The sequence below is a fragment of the Tachypleus tridentatus genome, chromosome 12 (assembly GCF_004210375.1).
Source record: "Tachypleus tridentatus isolate NWPU-2018 chromosome 12, ASM421037v1, whole genome shotgun sequence".
Lineage (NCBI taxonomy): Eukaryota > Metazoa > Arthropoda > Merostomata > Xiphosura > Limulidae > Tachypleus > Tachypleus tridentatus.
In genome coordinates this window covers 5,200,985-5,224,098 of record NC_134836.1, presented here as the reverse complement: position 1 = coordinate 5,224,098, position 23,114 = coordinate 5,200,985, and the positions used below count along the sequence as shown (strand labels likewise).

The 23,114-nt window shown below is 34.1% G+C and overlaps 1 protein-coding gene across 6 annotated transcripts in view; it reads left to right on the top strand.

Moving 5' to 3' along the window:
• The window catches only part of LOC143233171 (uncharacterized), a 43,112-nt gene extending 27,089 nt beyond the window's left edge, over window positions 1-16,023 (top strand). The window contains exons 1-3 of one of the 6 annotated variants that reach the window (XM_076469133.1): window positions 6,919-7,384; window positions 10,089-10,161; window positions 12,559-16,023. In XM_076469133.1, the coding sequence (XP_076325248.1) occupies window positions 12,709-15,162 (2,454 nt within the window). In that variant the 5' untranslated portion in view covers window positions 6,919-7,384; window positions 10,089-10,161; window positions 12,559-12,708 and the 3' untranslated portion in view covers window positions 15,163-16,023. The other 5 variants (XM_076469131.1, XM_076469132.1, XM_076469130.1 and 2 more) reach the window with 5 other exon arrangements.
• The last annotated feature ends 7,091 nt before the right edge of the window (window positions 16,024-23,114 follow it).

Here is a 23,114-nt window from a genome sequence, read left to right as displayed (position 1 = left end):
CTGTATTGTTTGTATTCATATTATTGTAAATGTTTAAGATTAAAAACAAAATTGTCACTCTGTCCAAGATATTTGTTCATATCTCGTATACAATAAATTTAAAACATTTGTAAACACGTTTAATTTTAGGGTCCTTAATGAAAGCACGCAACAGATGAAACTATTAAATTTATTTCTTTTTGAATGTGTTCCGTACTCAAGAGTACCATCTGTTTACAGTAAACAAACTGCATCACTGTTTCCAGCTGTCCCGGAACTGTCTTCGATAATAAGTGAAGTATAGGTCATTGTGCTACTAAATATAATATTAGAATACGGTCCAGCGTGTAAACAGATCCAAGCTGACACCAAAGCTTCAATGTCCAAATCAGGAAGTGAAATATACACAAAACCTTAAAGAACTATATTAGTAAAAGTTTGTGAGTTTGTGTTTCCCCCCCTTTTTTGTCCATGTAAATGTGTAATATAAGCTCAAAAGTTTAATTACATATTTACATAAAACCTGTAGGCGCAAAAACCGTTTAACAAGTTTTAAGGTAATTTTAAGACTTCAAAACTTATTAAATACATGCATACTACTTGCAATTTTTAGTAGGCTATAAACACATTGTACTTATATAGAAATAATGCTGTCGTGTTCTAGAACAGATCGTACCTGTCTTCTGTGAGCCATCCTACAGGGCAAGTTTAAAGTAATTTTTTGTTCTCTTCCGCCCTTTAGCCAAGATTCACTTCCAGGAGGTTATCTGGGTTCGGTGAAGATTCCCCCTTTTTTAACGACTACAACACGAATATTGTGGGGTCACTAATTCTTTTAGCATTAAGAAACATTTTCAATAATATTGCGTAGAAAATACCAACATTAAGTTTTATACATTATGGGCGAGTTTTATGTCTAATTCTGTTTAATTTCACAAGCTTTTGATGAAATAAGTAACTTATAATTCAAGAATACAATATCTGTTGAAAGCCAGTCTCATATGAAAACAATTACATTGAAATTAAGATTGAAAAAAAAATTATAGTGAACTCCAACTCTCTGTAAAAAAAATGCTAAACTATTTTTTAAAAATTATCTTTTTCTACCCAACACCAATTCTCTGTGGAAACTGCAAAATTATTGTTAATAAATATTATTAACAAATATTCACACACCATTTTCAACTGAATTTTAATTCTCTCTACAAACTACTAGAATATTCTTAACAATTACCTACATACCATTTTCTAAATCTAAGTCTGCCTGCTCATGTGGAAACTACTTTATTGTTAGCCCCCAGCGGCTCAGCGGTATGTCTGCGGACTTACAACACTAAAGCCCGGGTTTCGATACCCGTGGTGCGCAGAGCACAGATAGCCCATTGTGTAGCTTTGTGCTTAATTCAATGCCTGGCATGGCCAAGCGCGTAAGGCGTGCGACTCGTAATCTGAAGGTCGCGGGTTCGCGCCCGCGTCGCGCTAAACATGCTCGCCCTCCCAGCCGTGGGGGTGTATAATGTTACGGTCAATTCCACTATTCGTTGGTAAAAGAGTAGCTCAAGAGTTGGCGGTGGGTGGTGATGACTAGCTGCCTTCGCTCTAGTCTTACACTGCTAAATTAGGGATGGCTAGCACAGATAGCTCTCGAGTAGCTTTGTGCGAAATTCCAAAACAAATGCTTAATTCAAACAACAAATTTATTGTTATTAACAATATTTTCAACTAAATGCTAACTCCCTCTTACTTCATTAACATCAACAAGGGATAATTTAAACTTTTAAATAAAAACAAAGAATTTTAGATGCATATTTCGTTATCATTAATGTTCAACGTCGTCAGATTCGCTGACGCATATAAATTTTCATTTTTAGTTTCTTTATATATATATTTCTATATTTATAAAAGAACATTGTGTATTATTTCTTTATATGCAGAACCACTCTTCGCTTTGCAAGCTGAAAACTAATTAGCTATGACACTACACAAACATAGATTGATTTTTGTGACAACCTCTCTCTGGTTACAAGTTGTAAAACCTATGCATATAGTATTATTAATAATAACTAAAGTTATTTCAGAAACAACAACAGTTAGACGTTTATGAATAATCGAATTCGTAACATATTCGTGGCTGGAACTTTTAATTTCTTCCCTTTTGATGAAACATTTTTTAATAATTATGCGTTACCAGTGATAATAACAAGACACGTTTACCAATGATTACAACCATTTATCTAACAACATCCTTTTGAAAACTAAGTAATTTTCCGTATATAAAAGAAAAAAAAAAAACAATTAGTGGAGACAAAACAAGTCTAGGCAGAACTAGGTGATTTGAGACACAATTATTATATTTTTATCTATATTCGTATACGTGTAACTTCACGTCGTTGCTGAAATAGTTACTAAATTCACTCTTCCAGTTTATAATATATCTTTATTAAAGAATTTTAATTTTTGTTTTTTTGTATGTTTTCGTGCAAATGCTTTAGATTCAGTTATGGCCTTCCTGTTAACTAGATGTCGAAAGGTCGTGAGACTGCGCTAATCCTTTTACTTACGTAAATATTGTCTGCAGTAATATCAACATATGTAGCCCGAGACTGGGATTTTCCGACTGGGAAGTGCAGTACGTCAGCAATATTTTTGTCTTTGCTCTGGGCTGACGTGAAATGTAATTACTGCTGTCACGGCACAGTGGGAAAACTCTCCGGCCCCACCAACCAGTTATAGTCACATTTCGCTTCCCCTTCTTATACCTATTAGCTTTATTTAGGTTATACTTATTCATATCAGAAATTTACTCATGCCAATGTAAGTAACAAACTACCATTGACTAGTTACGACTAGTGTCGTAAAAACACAGAGATTTAGATATCTATTTTCTTTTCTTATTGGCAACTTATTACTTTCTTCCTTCTCCTCTCTCCATTTTTTCATTCTCTCTCACACTTTCCAGTCTTCCTTCTTTTTTATTGAACCCCTGTCTTTTATGTCCCTTTCTCAAGCTCACACCGAACAGATCCCTTTCTTCCTGAACTTGCATTGTAACATTTCACTCACTTCATTCATTTTCTAATGACTTATAGTTCTGTAATTTCCTAATCGTTTAGATTCAGACCAAAATCCGGGAACTTTCTCACCTGTCTCAATCCCAGTGATGTTACACTTAGCTTTATAACAGGCCAGTATGACAACTAAACAAAAACACGCTTCTTGTAGATAAATAAGTTGCTTTATTTGTTTAAATGTATTTATTTATTTATTTGTTCAAATTTACTTTCTGTAAGCGACTTTTGGAATATCCATTGTTGTTATGGCTATTTTACGTGATGGTGGTAGAATTTTGGTTTTCAGAGTTTGGCTGGAACCTGTGTGATACCACAAAATGTTCCGAGCACTCTGAATTTGATGTATTACAAGAGATATAATCAATCTCATAACGTGGACGGTGAGTGGTAGTATCCTGATGAGTGTTTTTTTAGTAGTTCAAAATTAGGACGACGACAGATAATCTTAACATATTTGTCACAAGTACGGTAAAGTACAGTGGATACTTGAAATTTATCCATTTCAGATCAGTGTACTTGAATATCGTATTATTACAAAGCAAAACAAGAAACTTAAGTTGTCTAAAGCAACGCAAAAATGGATGGAAATACAATACGTTATTGTAAGTGAAACTTTAACTGGGGTAATAATTATAGTGCGTGTGTATGTATGTTTTTTTTTTATACCAAAGCCACATAGGGCTATCTGCTGAGATCACCAAGGGGAACCGAAAATAATTACAGTCAGCATTTGTATGAACATACGTTTTATAATCAGTATGGCACTGTCACATGTGTTAGGTAAGAAGCTCAAACCAGTCAAAGATAGTCTTTATAAAGACATATAAAAGTACACTGAGTTAATTCAAAACGAAGTTGAAAAATCTTACCTGCTTCTATTTCTAATAATAGTTAAAATCATACATGATAGTTCCATTCATGATAAAACAAAAATAAATTATTACTGCATCCACTCATAGTAAAGAAAAATTAATCATTGTATCCATTTATGATAACAGAATTATAACCACAGCTAATTATTTATAGTGAATAACTATTTTTAATAATATTAAAAAGTCATACATTATATCAATTTATATTAACAGCAGAAATATATATTGGAACCAGCTTTTTAAAGTTTAGATATTTTTACGTTATTTTTGAGTAAGAGCCTTCTTATCTAAGATTCTGATTTGTACTTTTGCTAACGAAACTTGAATGAACCCAGCAATGATTGGCCAACTTTAAGTTGACTGATGCCTCTTCTCATTATTAAAACACCCAAGTGCCTTCTATGTAGTTTAGCCACGGTTCTTGAAGAATTTGTAAGACTTTAAACTCTATGAGTCATTTAAAATAACGAGAGAAGAAGGGTTGCACGAAACAACTATATGGAACATAGGCTGAATGTCCATTAATTTACATTTTAGATGACAAGAAAGATCACCAGGTGCCTGGTTGGCAGATGAAATAAAAATGAGAGGATTACTGATACAATTTGGAAAGGACGAAGGTGTACACTATTCGGAAGGGAAGGTGATTGACATCATTTGGAATGGACTGTGAATGACACAAATTCGAAAGGAGGGTGGCTGCAAAATTTGGAAGGGACTGTAAATGATACAAGGAGGGTTACTGACAAAATTTGGAAGGGACTGTGAATGATACAAGGAGGGTTACTACTGACAAAATTTGGAAGGGACTGTAAATGATATAAGGAGGGTTACTGACAAAATTTGGAAGCGTGAGTAACCGGAGCCATTTGGGAAGGACGATGAATTACACAATTTGAAAAGGAGGGTGGCTGACACCTTTTTATTTTAATAGTTTTATCATATCTATGATGTTAGAAATTTCTATTATCCTTTCGTTGTTTAGTATTATATTATGTTTTCCATCGATCATATAGCTATTACAACAAAATGTCACCCAGTCTTGTTTACGTAGTCTCCAAATATTACTATTACATCTTTAGGTTTACAATTCCAAATTAAATTAACGTTTCATAAACAAGTATTTATTCTTTTATTATCTCAAGTATGAGGATATTACACTTAGTATGAGAGTTTTGGTTTGTTTGTTTTTTAATCGTAAGACTTAATTTCGAATATCAATCTACTGATTGGTAAGGCTATATTTTTATGATTGTAAATAATAACAAGAGAGTGAATGGCCACTTGGTATAAATTTTTGTTTTCCTGTCTCATGTTACAATATATTATAAGCTATATTTTGATGGTATTTTCATTTGTCTATTATTTCGTTTTAGAAACTAAATTTGTAGTTTCGCTTGGGAAACGACCGTTGTTTTTCAGTTCGTGTGAATCCACACATGAACGTCATTGTTCGATCCTGTCCACATAATTACTTGCGAGTAGAAGGCGTGAACAGTGCCCTGAATTATGTTGCTAAATAGCACACTAAGTCTCTAGAAATGAGACTTCTAAAGTTTGTGCTGAATAACTTAGTACGCCCACTGTTACAGTCACTATGAAGCATCAGTCAAATAGGTTTTAGTCTATGAAGTAAGACAAGCAAACCATTTTTATGCGATAGAATATAATAATTCATAGACATGTCATATCACTCTCACATAACCGAAGTAAGTGATATAAATTTTATGCAAATATGCGATAAAAAGGTCATATGTATACAAAGGGCATATCTGTGTAGTAATTAATGTGTATTTTGAGGGACACTGCAATTTTCACAATTATTTTGTGGTATACGATTGAGTTTCCAAAACCACTTACTTGATACAAAAAAGATTTCATGCAGGTAAAATTTCGAAATTCATTTACACTAACACTGCCGTAACCACTAGTTTTCTAAAAGCCTAGGTGTTTGCGCACTTTACAAAAAGAAGATTTTGTACTTTTTGTGAGGTATAATACGATCATTGACACGAATTTTCTAGGAATTAATCAGAAACTTCAAAAGGGGCATTACAGCTTATCATTCAAAGAAACCGTTTTTGTTTCACTGACGGAAGTGAAAAGAAGTTTTAAGACATGATTTTAAGACTTATTAAACAACATGAAATCTACACTAAGAATCAGAACTTAAGTTTGCTAAACATTTAATAACATTACAAATGGAATATAAAAAAAAAATAACCTGGAAACTTGACACTGCTTTGTGTTTGATTTATGACAGTTAAAACATATTTCGCCTTTTCAAAATGCAAAGCGAGTGTGTATGTGTGGCTGCAATAATTACAAAAGTATCATAAAATATTTTTGTTTTGTTTGTTTTGGAATTTCGCACAAAGCTACTCGAGGGCTATCTGTGCTAGCCGTCCCTAATTTAGCAGTGTAAGACTAGAGGGAAGGCAGCTAGTTATCACCACCCACCGCCAACTCTTGGGTTACTCTTTTACCAACGAAAAGTGGGATTGACCCTAACATTATAACGCCCCCACGGCTGGGAGGGCGAGCATGTTTGGCGCGACTCGGGCGCGAGTCCGCGACCCTCAGATTACGAAGCGCACGCCTTAACGCGCTAGACCATGCCAGGCCAATATTTTTGTGGAACAAAACTATTCAGAGCAACTTCAAATGTTTTTCTCTAAATATTAACGGATTAATTCTGCATACTCTCGAGGGGGGATACAAGGAGAATACACAAGTAGACTTTATGTTTCCTTTAAAACCATCTGTGGTTTCATTCAATCTAACAAAAACACAAACAAACATAAATTCCATTAGTGGAATGGTGTGTGACGTCTTCAGTACAAAATCAGTATATGAAGTTTAACGATTTAGCCTGAACATGAAGCATTAAACATGTCAAGACCAGAATGCTCCGCTAAAAGGGGGCACAGCTGAGGGGAAAGGGGCGAGTGACCTGCATAGTGACCGAGGTAGTCTGTCTCTGAGTGGGTAAGCAAGCACATTTTTATGTTTTTCCTCTGTTGGCCAACAAACTCTATACGTCATAAACCTTCCGATCTTTACACCTTGCCCTGAAAAATTGTAGCCTACAAAGCATGTCGAGCTTTCCTGAGGCAGTTTGTATACTCTGAACTCGAATGTAACGTTCTCGTTGCCCGCACCCTGCAAGTTGTGGTGAATGTACCCTATGTTATTTATGCCCACGTGGTTGTTGTTCTGGAACGTTAACAGCACGAGATCCATTTGAAACAGACTAGCTCGTGTTTTAGTGATATGTGATGAAGATTCGCGTTCTGTGTTACTTCGATGTACATTTAGTTGTTCCACACATCTCTGAAAGGATTTGACGTTTTGCGAAGAAATGATATAACCGTATAAGAATAATTGTTATTGCAAAAGTATCCAAATAATATAGAAAATAGGCAAAAATTTATTTCCGGTTTTAACATTCTCTACCAGTTTGTAAGTATGTATATTTTGTGTATGTTATCTGTTTTCCTATTGATATAATTAATCAGTGTTAAACAATCTAAGTATTTGTCTTTTGTACGAATTGTCTGTTGGAATTGTATAACTGTAGTAACTTTTCATATTTATCTAATTGTTGTATGAATTGTCTGTTGGAACTCTATAACTCTAATAACATTTCATATTTATCTAACTGTTATATGAACTGTCTGTTGGAACTGTATAACTCTGGTAACATTTCATATTTATCTAATTGTAGTATGAACTGTCTGTTGGAACTGTATAGTACTTGTATTAATATGTGATGATGAGAAAACCTACTTGTAGAGAAGGTTATATATTTATTGAAAAACGTTTTTAAATATATAATAAGTACTTGTATTAGTACTAGCTGCCTTTATTCTAGTGTTTTCCTGCTAAATTATGGGCGATTAGCGTAAATAGCCATCGTGTAGTTTTGAGCGCAATTCAAATCAGACCTTAATAGACTTCATTTTCTGCTTGATGAAATGACCCAACAAAGCATTTCAAAGGATTCGAGAGAGAAACCCAAGTCCAATTTCACCCTGTTTATGCGGGGAAAAGTCCCAAATCCCTACATCATCCTGTTGTTTTATATCAGAAAAAGTCCCAAATCACACGTCAACATTTATTAGTATTATAATTAATGGTAGCTTGGTGTACTAAATATTTAATTACACCATATAAAGTTCAATTGCACTTGGAAATGTTGGCAGTCATCTTCGCACTATATTGTTGTTGTAATTACCAGCAGTCATGTTAGCCCTGGCGTTTTGTAAACAAGGTCATTAGTACATTGACCAAAACTCTCCTGGTGTTTGTCTTCATGTAGAACGTCAAATATCTCAATGGGTTGTGGTTGTTTCTGAGAATTACAGAGTAAACACCACTGGGAAGGCAGGTAAGTACCTGAACACATACAAATAAACATGTATGTATATGTTTGTTTGTGTGCATATAATTCTTGAAGCAAACATAAAGAAAGGTTTTCAATATAGTTATCAGTTTTGAACCTTTTTTCAGGGAATAGGGGATAAAGGTACAGAAAATCTTTGTGGAAGTTTTACCCCCCCTTATGGAAACGAGAATGCATAGTACTTCAATTTAACTACATACGACAAAATGGTTGCTTGTGCTTCTACTCTCAGTGCGAGTGGCAGAAACTCAATGATTTGGTTTAGTTGTTGTTAAGAGCAAACCCACGCAAGGGGTTGTGTTCTGCACACTACGGATATTGAAATGTGACATTTAGTGTCATAAACTCGCAAACTTACCATTGAATTACTCGGGGGTCGCTAAAAGAAAATGTGCGCGAAATGAAATAAAATGTATGCAAAGAGATTCATGAAGCTTATCTGTAAATAATATGCATAGTTTGATATGTTTCACTTGATCCCTCGATTAGCTTATAAGCCTTATCAACTACGCTTATCCAAAGGTTTCTTATTTCTGCGTAAAGTCACAATTTTGTTGATTATTATTTCAAAACCTATCCAGTAATGATACTTTGCTTAGTGGATGTTTAGGGGGAAGTGACATCAGTTCTAATATTGGTCTTTATTGTTTATATTTATCCCACTTTGATTACTTGTTTCAGAAAAAACAAAACAAATGCTGTTCTTCGTTGTACTTGGTGACACAGCTACGGTTGTTATTATTACTTTTCGTAATTTTATTTTACACCAACTTGAGTTCAACACATATTGAAGGATGAGCAAACAAGGAACTCCCCCCATGTGCACCTTGTTGGCACTGATTGGAATTACGGAGGGGAAGAAGTATTTTGTTGTTTAAAAACTTGAAATACCACAATATATATTGGTGTTCCCTCAAGAATTAAAATAACCATCATTCATAACCAGCCTGATATTGATAGTTCTAAGATCTTCATTGAATTTATCATTCCAAGAGAGGGTTTCAGCTAATAATTACAATATATGTATGTTTGCAGAACACTCTGATAAACAAGGTTGTATTCACTTCATACAGTCATACTTGATCAGTTGAAGTACACACTTACTATTTCACTGTAAAAGCTCCAACAAAAGACGAGCCGGACACGGTCTTAAATATTAGAATTTGAAGGCGAGTATTTATGGTTTACGTCTCATTATCGCATAAATTTCTCTTTGCATTTTTAGGACAGCCGGTTCATTATAAAATGGCAATCAAATATCACAATTCGATCATGCAAGAGTAAGTTATGAGTTGGCGGGGAACGCTTTTGACTAGCCGTCTTCCCTTTAACCTATAAATTAAAATTGGGTATAGCGATGCGTCAAGGAGCTTTATGTAGATTTGCGTTAAAACTTTTCAACTAACAAATAAACAAAAGGTATAGAGAGCGTATAACTGGATAACACGAACTTCACTAACGTAACTTAATCTTTGTTTTTCTCTCTACTGACATCTAATAAAACTTTATTTATTATTCTACTGCTAAATTAACATTAAAGTCTCAGTTGTTGGTCTTTCTTGAAACAAGCAAGTGAATTAATTTAATTCGTACCTATGCGCCAAAATAATTCTTTTTTGTTTAATGCATTTTTACATAATTTCAAATTATATGCTTTATAAATAAATATTATAAAACCTACATACTTTTTAAATTTATACTTGCACTAAATCATCCAGAAACTAAGCCTGGAGTATATTGAAAAGCTTATTTCCTTTCTAGAAAAGACGCTATTCCAGTAGAACGTTTTCAACGATAGTAGACAAACAAAACCCACCACTGGAACTCAAAAACTGTTAGTAAAAACGAGGGAACGCCTTTAATCCGATAATCGTTTCTATAAAGTGCAAGCAATGATTCTTTTATATTTTATCAATTGTATTTCAAACACTCTTAAAAACAATTGTATTCACTTAATAATAGTTTGAAATTTTGTTTGTACTGAATGCAATTGTGTTTGTAGTACTTCACTGAGAGTATATTGGCATGAAGGCCAGTTCATTAGGTTTGTTATTTAAAATATAAGTAATAGCTTTGGTTACATCTGGAAGGAAACAGATTTTTTTATTAACAGGGATTAGTTTAAGACAGACTAGTTGTTTGTGTACTGATTACCTTGGAAGCAACATTGTATAAACATCCAGACGTTTTATGTTAAAATAACGCTTCATACATTTTACTAAGCAACAGAACAGGATGTCTATATGACATAAAGAAAAATAAAAGAAATTCAGGTCTTTAACACTTGGAGTTAGTGAACCAAGTCTGCCTTTCAAGTCTAAATGATGACGAAAAGCTACGGTTGACTGCTGACATTTTGTTAATAGGTACCATGCCAGATTTTTCGGAGTAGCATACAGAAACAGTGTAGTCGCTGCCAACAATACTTTATACATCATGCTATGATTGTCAGATGTATCGCATTTTTGATACAAAAAATAGTGGCAACCATCATTTGAATAAAACTATTAAGTGAATTTATTTTTCACCACTGAAAATTTGAAGTAGGCTTGTTAACAATTCTGTGCCCTATACTCTATTACCACATAAAGTGAAATACTTGCAGCACATTTAGAGAGATATGAATTGTCAGTCATGGCCTTTCGTAGACGACAAAAAAAAATGATTTTGAATTTTGTATCGCTCGCCATAGCTGATTTGCTAGATGTGTTTTGGCAGAAAACATCAGTCTTTTATTTTCTCCTTTTTTATACCTAGGCCCGTCACGGCCAGGTGGGTTAAAGCATTCGACTCCTAATCCGCGAGTCGCGGGTTCGAATCCTCCATCGCACCAAACATGCTCACTCTCTCAGCCGTAAGGGCGTTATTATGTGACGGTCAATCCCACTATTAGTTGGTAAAAGAGTAGCCCAATAGTTGGCGGTAGGTGGTGATGACTAACTGCTTCTCTCTAGTCTTACACTGTTAAATTAGGGACTGCTAGTGCAGATAGCCCACGTATAGCTTTGCGTGAAATTCAAAAAACAAACTCCTTTTTTTACTAGTTTTGATGTAGCACATCTAGGTTTTAAACTATTTTGTCCTTTCTGCTACCGAACTAATCTGGTAAGTCATATACTGTAAAATATGCTATCTGCATATAGATCTGGCTGAAAGCCCTCAATGAAACTATTTAAAGAAATAAAATGTACTCAATAATAACGATCAAACAACTTGATTGTTTGTTTATTTTGGAATTTCGCACTAATGTTACTTCAGCAACAAACAATAGCTTCAAAGATAAGTCCTTCAGCAACATACTGACAATTTTATACAAGTACCTTAGCTGCATACTCACAGCTACAAACAATAGCTACAAAGTTAAGTACTTCAGCAACATACTGACAATTTTATACAAGTGCCTCAGCTGCATACTGACCGCTACAAACAATAGCTACAAAGTTAAGTACTTCAGCAACATACTGACAATTTTATACAAGTGCCTCAGCTGCATATTGACAGCTACAAACAATAGTTACAAAGATAAGTACTTCAGCAACATACTGAAAAATTTACACAAGTACCTCAGCTGCATACTGACAGCTAAAACAATATCTAGAAAAGCAACATAGTAAGATTTCATACAATATTTACAATGGCAAGTACTTTAGCAACAGAATGACGCCTTCACTCATAGCTTTAAAGAGAAGTACTTCAACAATATACTAACATCTGTAAATGATGGATACATACAGAAGTATACTTCAATAACATGCTGACGGCTCAAACAATAATTAAAAGTAAAGTATACTTCAACAAAATACAGACGACTTTAAACAATGGCATCAGAGCCACTTGTTGCAAGGTGTACTTTCCAAATTTGACCGTATTCTACCATCCTAAATAGTTTCATTTATCTTTGGTGAGTTTTCAAATTGTTCTTTGGGGTAATATGTTGACTAAGGTTCCATTGACACTAATAAAATATACATGTAACCAGCTTCTTTTTTGTAATGGATTCTTTTGATTTTGTCTACTTTTTACAAATATTAGTATAATATATTAATCTACGAGAACACCAACCGATAAAAAAAAATTAACCTTAATAACTAGTATGAAAATATATTTTTATTGTAAAAAACTCTAAAACGCAAACATCTGAGTTCGAAAGTGCAATTACTGATAATCAGATAAAATGTGCAAGAATCAATATATTTTCTCTAATTATGATTCTGTTTTTTCATCTTTTCAGTTTATTTTACAGTACAACACAAGACACCAACGACCAAGAAAAACAACGATTAGCTTAAAGCTCTGTGAATATAAGAACCAAAACATAACTGTAATCTCACACATAAAAAACGTTAATTTGTGCATTCCGTGAGAGATTGAAACCAATAAAATGCTTTTAACCAACACATGTGAATTTTTCATTCTATTCGCCATATCATTAACTCAAGAAGTGAATTATTCAGAAATTAGAAAGTTGTTACTTGGAAGAACGTGTGCACCGAAAGACACATGTCAAACACGAACTCGACAGGTGGACGATCTTCAGATAAGACATTGTATGTGTGACTTCTTATGCGAAGAGTATGGCGACTGTTGTGTTGACGCAGTCCTTTCTGGATACAGTAAAGAACAGTGGAAGTGTGCCAGCTTTACACAATTTGGATATTTATACATTAAACATAAATGTAAAGAAGGTTGGGTAGGAGATGACAAAATTCATACTCAGTGTGAAAACGATGTAAAGAAAAATGGAGGTCTCATAAGTGCAATGCCAGTTTCTAACAATGAAACCGGTGTTACATATAAAAACTACTTCTGCGCCATTTGTAATGGCGAGCTGCTTAATAAGGTAATCTGGACTCCCCGGCTGGAGTGTCCAACGGTTGATAAATATTACATGAAAGATTTGACAACAAGCGAGAAGATACAAAACTTAACGTATGAAAATTTGTACCAGAGTTGGGGATTTTGGATTAACCATAAATCTCATGGATGGATCTTCCACAACTGCACCACTTACCCTCAGATGCCAGACTCCATAAAAATAAAATACCGATCTTGTCGAGAGGATCTTGTCTCTGAATGTCCACTTACCTGGAAAGACAATGAAGTAAAACAGAAATGTGCAACATACATGGGAGCTATGTATACACGTCATAAAGGCTACCGTAATATCCACTGTGCAATCTGTAACAACATAAGCCTCACTGAACTAAGATGCAGATCAACCTTAAGCAAAGGTGTTGCAGGAAGGACTTTCAATTTCAACGCTTTTTCCCTTCTTTTTGACATCAACATAAATATGGGAGACATTGTTGGCAAGGATGCTATATGCGAATACGAAGAACGATATGATATATTTTTGAAACGTTGTGTTAACACAGTTTGTGGTCTCTCTGGTTACAAATACGTAGATGGTGAATGCATTCTTCCAAAATTATCAATGTTTACAAACGATTCATCAGGATTCCCTACTAAAGATTTCCCATCACAAGTAGATACTACAGAAAGAGCAGATTTATCCACAGAACTCATCGAGCTCTCAGTAGGATCAAATAAGACACACCAAGAGACATCAACTATTACAAGTGTTAATGATACAACAGAACAAGCCACAAATAGGAACGCCAGTATCTCTACCCTACCTACTGAATTAATGAAGAAAGATATATTTGAATACCCTCAAGATTTCAAGACTTGTCCTAAAGTTAACATCCACGAAGATGAATACATACTCATCGGAAACGATGACATATTTGTTCCAAAATATAAGCAAGCCTATAATCGGTCGTATTACATCTTTCAAGGTACGAGTTTGCTGGTTTGTATAAATGAAACAAGTCTAACTGAGAGTAAAGAATCATTTTCAGTGTACATGGGGTATGTTAGTAACATTGGATTAGGAATTTCTGTGATTTGTTTAATTCTTCATTTCATCACCTTCATCATAGTTCCAGAACTTCAGAATATCTGTGGGCGAAACTTGGCATCTTTATCTGTTGCATTAATAATCAGTTATTCTTGTTTCATTCTTGGCCAGTTTAACATTCTCTCTAATGTTGCTTGTTTTGTTATAGCTATAGTGATGTATTATTTTTTTTTGGCTTCGTTCTTCTGGATGAATATTTTGGCTTTTGACGTTTGGCGGACACTGCGAATGGCTACGAAAGACCTTCGATTATCAGGTGGAAGACAGTGGTGTCGTTTCGTATCGTATTCTATGTTCTGTTGGATAGTGCCTATAATTATTGTTGTTTTATCGGTTATCGTAGAAAATATTAGACAGGTACCACAAGAGTATAGACCTGCATTTGGCATAAACCACTGCTGGTTCAACCACAGGAAACCATTATTAGTTTTCTTTGCAGCACCTGTTGCGACGATTATGTTTGTAAACATTATATTTTTTGTCCTAAGCGCGCGAATGATTGTGGCTACGTCTAATACCACAGCCAAACACCAAAGCTCCTGCAGTTCACCAAAAAGAAACTTGCAGCTGTACACCAAGTTAGCTTTACTTATGGGTTTGTCCTGGGCGTTTGGCCTCGTAGCAGGTTATTCTGGTTTAGAAGTATTGTGGTACATCTTTGTGTTTTTTAATACCCTCCAAGGAGTATTTATTTTCTTTGCTTTCTCCTGTACTAAAAAAATACGAAAGCATCTTATAGACAAGATTTTCACTTTGTCCAAGCCGTCTGTTTACCGAACCACCAGCATGAACTCTGGTACTGGTTCTGGATCAAGTTACCAATCACATTGCACTCTTAGTTCTCAGTTGGTACACGGGAGTTCATCTCTTCGGGAAACGAGCCCAAACCACAACATATGTCAATCATTATCCTGAAAATGTAACGAAAATGTTAGCTATTAAGAATACTTATTAGTCACCATGTCTAGTAACATACCAAAAAATAATAAGTGTTCATAGTCACGTGCCATAAATGTTCCATACAGCATCATGCTAATTAACTCCTGAAAGTTATTTTAATTACATTTTATTGTAATTTTTATTTATGATAAATTACAAACACTACAATTGTTTTTGAAAGTTACATTTTTCATCTTATTTATATCTCATATTGAAAACTTTGAATTGTTCGCAACTCGCATGTTTAACTTTTCGGAAACCTGTATTATAATATTTTTTGGATTTGTACAATGATTTAGATTAAATTAATGTCCCGAGGCACTTTTAAAACTCTCTCTCTATATATATATATATATATGTATACATATATTATTCAAATAATAACTTAGCTTAAATACTTTCAATGTATAGTATTTTGGAAACCTCGATAATCCTATATTAATAATTTGGACTACTTATGTTGAAAAATAGCTTGTATCCAAAGTACGGGGAACACTGTTTTATTTTTCATTGTTTTCGAATTTTAATTTACCATATATTTTGTTTTGTCAATGAAAATAAGAAAGTAAATGATAGCAAGAGTATTTGAAGAGTTTAGGTTTGATTTTTTATTGATCTTTAACTCACGTTATTTTTCGTGTTATGGAGTACTTTGCTAAGTATTTTAGTGTTAAGCAACAAGACTTAAAGGTAATTTCCTTGGATTTCGAATACTCTACATTGCTCCCTTGATTTAACTGATCATGTAAGTACATGTGTTATATCAATTTTTATGAACGTATATTCATGTAAAATTTTCACTGTGTAAATACTCAATAAAATACTTAAATGTCCAAATATTCATACTTCTTTACTTCTGTGAGAAAGGAGTCGAAACCATATTTTAAAATTACCACTGGTTTGTATATATAGAATCTAATATTATCATACTAAATCATTCGTTATGTTTTAATCTATTAGAATGATAATCGTACAATACCAGCATGAATCCAGAAGAAAATAATCAATAAAAGAGTTGCGTGGCTTAATATCTTGTGTGGTACGTTTATGTGCACACACACACACACAGAGAGAGAGAGAGAGAGAGAAGGTTGAGTACCTTATTCTTAAATGTTTTTTGTTATGCAAATAAGTAACTTATTTGGTAAACACAATTGTTATAAATTCGTGTTGGAAGGGGGTGTATCAAAACTACATTTTGACATATTTCGGTGTTTTGTACGTGGTGTGATCTCACCGTAAAGTAACTGCTTTTGGGAAGGGTATGTTACAACAGTTTTCGAGGCAAAATATTCATACACTTAAATTATAAAGATGTGTTTAGATTTGAGGTTTAGAACTTCCAAGACAGAAATATCTCTTGTACTCTATAGTGTTGTAAAACAAAGAAATATGGATTAATTTGGGATCAGTCAAAAAGAGCTTTGCGACAAATCATAGCTCAACTATGGTAAAAAAAAAATAGTGCCGTGTCTGATAGCAAGTAAGATACCACAAACACAAAAAGATCAGTAGAAAAAGCCATTCACGTGCCATAGATAATAGTATGCAACTCGGTCAAGAACGATCTTCCTATCAAAAGTGAAACATGTTTCTATGGCTTGTCCACTTAATTGTAGCATACCTTAACTAGCTAGAGAATGAAGTAGGTTTCATGTTATTCTACATTAAGACATGCAGGTCAAGACACTGGGTACAACCCCTTTAGGTTTTTGTGTGATCTGATTATTGATAAAAGGGTGCCTAAAAACGATCATGCTCGTATCTAGATGGATTATGGAAAGCATTAGGAAAGAGGGGTGCAATTTGGGCATGATACCTTTACGTCAGAGTCTTTTCTAATGGAGACTAAATTGCAGGTCTGTTGTCAAGTTATATGGTCATCAGATGGAACATTGCCGGAAGTAGCGACTTAAACTTTAAAAACGTAATTAGGCTCGAAATCGCTTTAATGTGAAGCACTCAACATCTGTGATGCAAACTTACATAAATATTGTTGTTAACAATTTGTATTTGTCTTTTTTTAGTTGTTACTCGACCATTCACCTTTCCTCTTAAGTCATTAACGGATTACCAAAATGTTATAAATTATTTTTGTAATATTTCAAATAAGCCATTTATTTTTCTTAAACTGAATTGTTCAAAAATTACTTAGGAATTGGAGACTAACTAAAAAAGATTTGTATTAATTAAAAAAAAACAGTATAATATTTCACCGGGTAAACTAATTACAATTAATAACGCAGTAAAATATTAATGCTCCGACTTGATTATTGGTAAGCCTTAATAAAATATCCTCATTCTAAGAGTAGCTTCCTATTCCATCTTTAGATAAAGAAGGTACTTATAATAGGTTAAAAAAACAACCATTTAAAGATCTTATGCTCGATCAACACATTAATTTGGGGTGTACAAGATGCTTAATTCTAATCCCACTATTCTCTAAGTTCTAAGCAATACTTACACGTTGTATAAAATATCTTCTTGTGATTTAGGATTATCAATAAAAACTTTTCTGAGCTTAAAATTAAGTTTATATTATATCATTTGGCGATATAATATATCATATCCTAATCTCATACAGATGTTGAGTCATCTGTTATCTCAATCAGTGTAAACACTTCATAATATTTAATTGAATATTCATGAAGTATGAAAAATTGCTCTTTTAAGTGCTATCAAATCGTTTAAACCTTCTGTTTCCATCGTTTAAAAAATCAACTTAAAAACTTAGATTTTTAGGTCATGGTTAAAATAAAACTTTTGAACGATTTTAAATATTTTATCAAATAAAACACAAAGTATCAAACGTCTCCTCTAGCCTAATTTTACAATTTTAAGTTTCGTCATTGTATTTATTTATTTATTACATATTTTATTAAAAACCAACCGGTTGTCTTAACAGCAAAAGACGTATAATTGTTTCATAGAAAAAAGGGAAATAGCAAGAAATTCTACAAATTATAAAGTTTAACGAAAACGGAAATTTAATAAACTAACAAACATAAGCAGCTGAAATTCAAGACTCAATGTTTTTTCTTAAATGAAAGTACACTAAAAACTTTTCATCGCAGCTTACTCGTAGAACAACATTTTAAATATGAAAATGTCATCGATAATTATTTTATTGAAATCTCAACCTGTTTTCAATTTATGGTGGCCAAATTTAAATATAAAATACTTCATATCTGAACAAATTTCACAAATCTTAAAGCCTAATGTTGTTTTAATTATTTTATTCAGAATGACACTTTGTTGTTAAACCCACAGATACACAATGGAGTATCTATTCTATGCCCAATATTTAACGTCTTAAAGCTGAGCTTCTAAGGGAGAGAAGCTCAAAATGTGAAATAAATGAAGACATTTGGTCTAGTGACGTCATTTCTAAATTGTGTAAGAAATACAAGAGATGTGAAACTGTTCCACCTAGTAGTGAAGAAGATTGTTATAATAATCTTCCACTGCGCCTAACAGATAGTTCGTCGAACTTCTTACTAATATAAGTTTTGGTTTGGTTTGGTTTGAATTTTGCGTAAAGCTACTCAAAGGCTATCTGCGCTAGCCGTCCCTAATTTAGCAGTGTAAGACTAGGAGGAAGGCAGCTACTCATCACCACCCACTGACAACTCTTGCGTTACTCTTTTTATCAATGAATAGTGAGATTGACCTCACATTAACCCCCCTCCCACAGCTGAAAGGGCGAGCATGTCTGATGTGACGGGGATTCGAACCCGCGACGCTCAGATTACGAATCGAGTGCCTTAACCATCTGGCCATGCCGGGCCAATTATATACAATAAAAAATATTAAGACTCACTAAGCTACTTCACAACATTTGACTTCCTCAACTTTAAATTGTTCACCGATGCTAAAATCTACCAGTTTTTAAATGTGGAAATATTGCACTAAGAGCTTCTATTACGAATGAATACACAGTACCATGTGTTATAAGGTTCAGTCAGTATTGTATAGATGATTTGTTTTAGTGTAAATTACACAAAGGACTAATTACACTTAGAGCACAGTGAGGAATCAAACCCGGATTTTAGAATTGTAAGTCCTTAAACTTACTGCTGAACCTCCGAGGGACGTATTTGTTTTGTTTGTTTTTGAATTTCGCACAAAGCTACTCGAGGGCTATCTGTGCTAGCCGTCTCTAATTTAGCAGTGTAAGACTAGAGAGAAGGTAGCTAGTCATCACCACCCATCGCCAACTCTTGTGCTACTCTTTTATCAACGAATAGTGGGATTGAACGTCACATTATAACGTCCCAACGGCTGAAAGGGCGAGCATGTTTGGTACGACGAGGATTCGAACCCGCGATCCTCAGATTACGAGTCGCACGCCTTAACCCACCTGGCCATGCCGGGCCCCAAGGGTCATAAGTAAGTAGAGTTTTTTCTTTATATCGCTTAAAGGATGTCACCTCAGTGGTGGATCGCCAGATGAATGTGTGTATTCTTATAGCAAAACCACATCGGGCTATCCGCTGAGTCCACCAAGGAGAATCGAACCCCTAATTTTAGCGTTGTAAATCGGTGAGTGAATATGAAAGAATGTCCTCTGATGGTTACACAACTATTAGGTAATATGTCCACACCTGAGGGTTACATAACGTTTGCGTCATATATGCACTGGGAAATCATATAACAATTACTTAATATGAAAAGACCTTCAGTTTAAGTATAACTCATGAGAGTGCGTATTGCTAGGGGCATGTTGGTAGAGCCACATGACACTTGACTGGCAGAAGTTGTCTGTCACCAGAGGGATAAATGGTATAAAGAGCGCTCAGGTAGTTAGTGAGCGAACCGCTAAATGATTACAACGTTATCAGCTTTATAGCAGCAGTCAAAGATTTAAAAATAATAATGTAGCCTAAATTACATAAGTTTATGTTTACAGCTCTCAGTATTGAAATTTTTGTTCGGTTTTCCTTGTAATTAAGACATTAAATACCACAATAAGCAGGGCCTGATTTAGATATCATGTCTTCAGAACAAAGAAACAAATAGATCGTTCACCACTCTACCCCCACCCCAATAGTTGTCATAGTATGAACTATGAATGGTCTTGAAGGTGCAAGATCCACCTTTCGAGAGTACTTGGATTATAAGGTTTTGTATTTTTATGTTGTTTTTGAAGTGTGACATTTCAACTTTAAAGTAGAGCCGCATTTTATGTTGCACAACCAAACCGTTCACGTAATAATGCCTTCTCCCTTGCAGTATTCCTGCGTGCGCGTGACTGGTTAAAGAAAGACCAGTGTATGACTAACGTGATCATGGGAGTAAGGGAATTGAATTTCAAACCCTGGAGTAGCGATTTAGAAAAAAAATATATGTGTTTTAATTTGGGCTATGAGTTCTCTCGGCAGCCAGTTGCCATTCTCTAAATATTACCCTGATAATAAGAGAGGTTCGAAGTAAATTATTGCAGAAGAACAAAGAAAACTCTATCAGCAAATAAAGTGAAATTGATGCAACTGCAAAGCAATTAAACAGACATGTTTAAAGAGAAAACCTGTTAGTTATCAGCTGATATGGCTTGAAATGAAGGTAATATATGATGTTATAGTTGTTATAGTTTTTAATGCCAGAAGAACGATAGGAAAGCACTCGAAACCAGTTCTCCATGTCAAAAAAATCACGATTATTACGCTCGTTAAATTATGATGTCATTTGACTCTTAACGTAAATTTCTGTTCTCACAATAAAAAATAAATGTTAAAATCATAAAGCAAGCAGTTATTTGGAATATAAAATGCAAACCATTATTTTGCAAGAAATGGGAAATGGAAACTGTTTTCTTATAAGCAGTTTGCTTCTGCTATATCCAAGCTAGTGCAAATATTCTTCGAGTAGTTTTCCGCGAAATTCGACAAATAAACAAACAACGGTAGTGCTAGAGTTGTGGATGACAATATTGTAACGCAGTCAGTTCGTTCCAAATCTAATGGAACATTACCAATAAACACAGTAATAATAGCTTGAATTTGCTAAGAAATATCATTTTAAAGATAAGAATTTTAAATACACTCCTATCCTTCAGACAAATATCTCATATCAGGTTTTATCCAACTTCAGTGAATTGAACTGTTTTAATCAGGCAAGTGTGTGGCTGCATTTACTGGTGGTCATCTTTTCTATTTATGTGTTTATTCTTAAATTACTAGTCATTACTCCCTAATCCCGATTGACAATTCAACACATGCTTTGACATCATTTGGTATACTTTAACTTTGCTAAATTTTCAAAATACTACATTTTCAATGCTTTATTGATTTAAGAAAATGACTAAAGTAAATACGAAACTAACTCGAAGTTCCATCTGATGTTTCGAGAAAATATATGTCAAGAGAAACAATTTATTTTATTGTGTTTCTTATACAAAATCTAGCTTTGAAAACAATTTCACTTGAAAACACTAGATGAGATGCGCCAGATACTGCTACAACATTGTAGCAGCCACTGTCTCATAACAATGTGACTTTCTGCTGCAGTTAGGACGCGTTCTGGTGCCAAGGTATACACTAGCGACACCCTGAGACTACATCAAGTGGCTAAGGTTGGTGTGGACATAATAGTAGTAAATGATGATAAGATTGGTGCAAACATGACAATAATGAGTGCTGTTAAGGTTAGTGGAAACACAACAATAGTGAATGTTGCTACGGTTGATGCAGAATATAACAATAGTAAATGTTGCTAAGGTTGAAGTAATACGTAACAGTAATGAACATTGTTACATACACATGCATGGCATGCTACTACTAACCACACCCAAATACATCAGGATGCCTGTGTCTACAGACGTTTGGAAGAAAAAAGTGCTTCCCCTAAGATATTAACAAAGTCTAAAGCACACCTTAGTTGAACCAATGATAGTATCTGGCCGCATTTTCACAATATTGGTAAGTTAAGCAAGTTAACCCACTAGTAATTAAAGGTAGACTCTTGCTTCTAACAGAAGTAATCACGGATAGGAATGGTGTAATATATGGTTCAGTGCTTGATATCCATAGTAACCTGGTAACTGACATGGGTGTTCTCAAAACATTGATTGTCACCTGCTGATCATGACGATAGTCATAAACTTTAAAGTTTATAGTGAGACTACCAAACTTTATAAGACACCACCTGGATCTCAGAAAGTGAGTTACAGCTCTTTCTTTCTAAGCTATAGAGTAATATTTGGTAGTGACACATTGATGTGATGCTTTTTGATAACTACTCGACATGTTATTCAATGTAAAACAGTAAATTCATATTAGACATCAATGTCAGTGACAACAGAGTCGGAGCAGTGTTATTGCAGTTGCAGGATGGATTAGAATGTTTAATGGGGTATACCTTAGTTATACACTCATGTATATCTTAGTTGTACACTCATGGGTCCTGAGCTTATGTACCCTACAATTTAGAAAGAACTGCTTACAGATGTAGTCTTCATGAAGAATTATCACCATTGGTTATGTACTAAAATTTTTATTATTAATATGGATCATATCTTGCTGAAGCGGCTAATAAACTTTATAAATGTGAAACGAATTAGCATGTCGGATAACCTTTGCAAGAATACACTTTTATCATAGTACATCGTCTAGGTTTGCAACAACAAAGTATGGTCAGACTGTCTTACCACACTGAGAAGACCTTATAATATTTATTCTATTCTTGTCCTACGCGAATCTCTTATCATAAAATGAAATTATCTGATACTGGCGTGATAATCAACTAACCTAAGAATATTGCAACTGCTTAGTGCTATACCAAACGAAAAGAAGAAATTTATTTTTTATGATGTATTTGTTAAAAAAATATTTCTATTTCATAATAACTATACATTACTTGGCACTAGAGGAAATTATCTCTAAAGCAGTGTTATCTAATTATCTTTACCTAGTCATAACTATTGTTGAGGT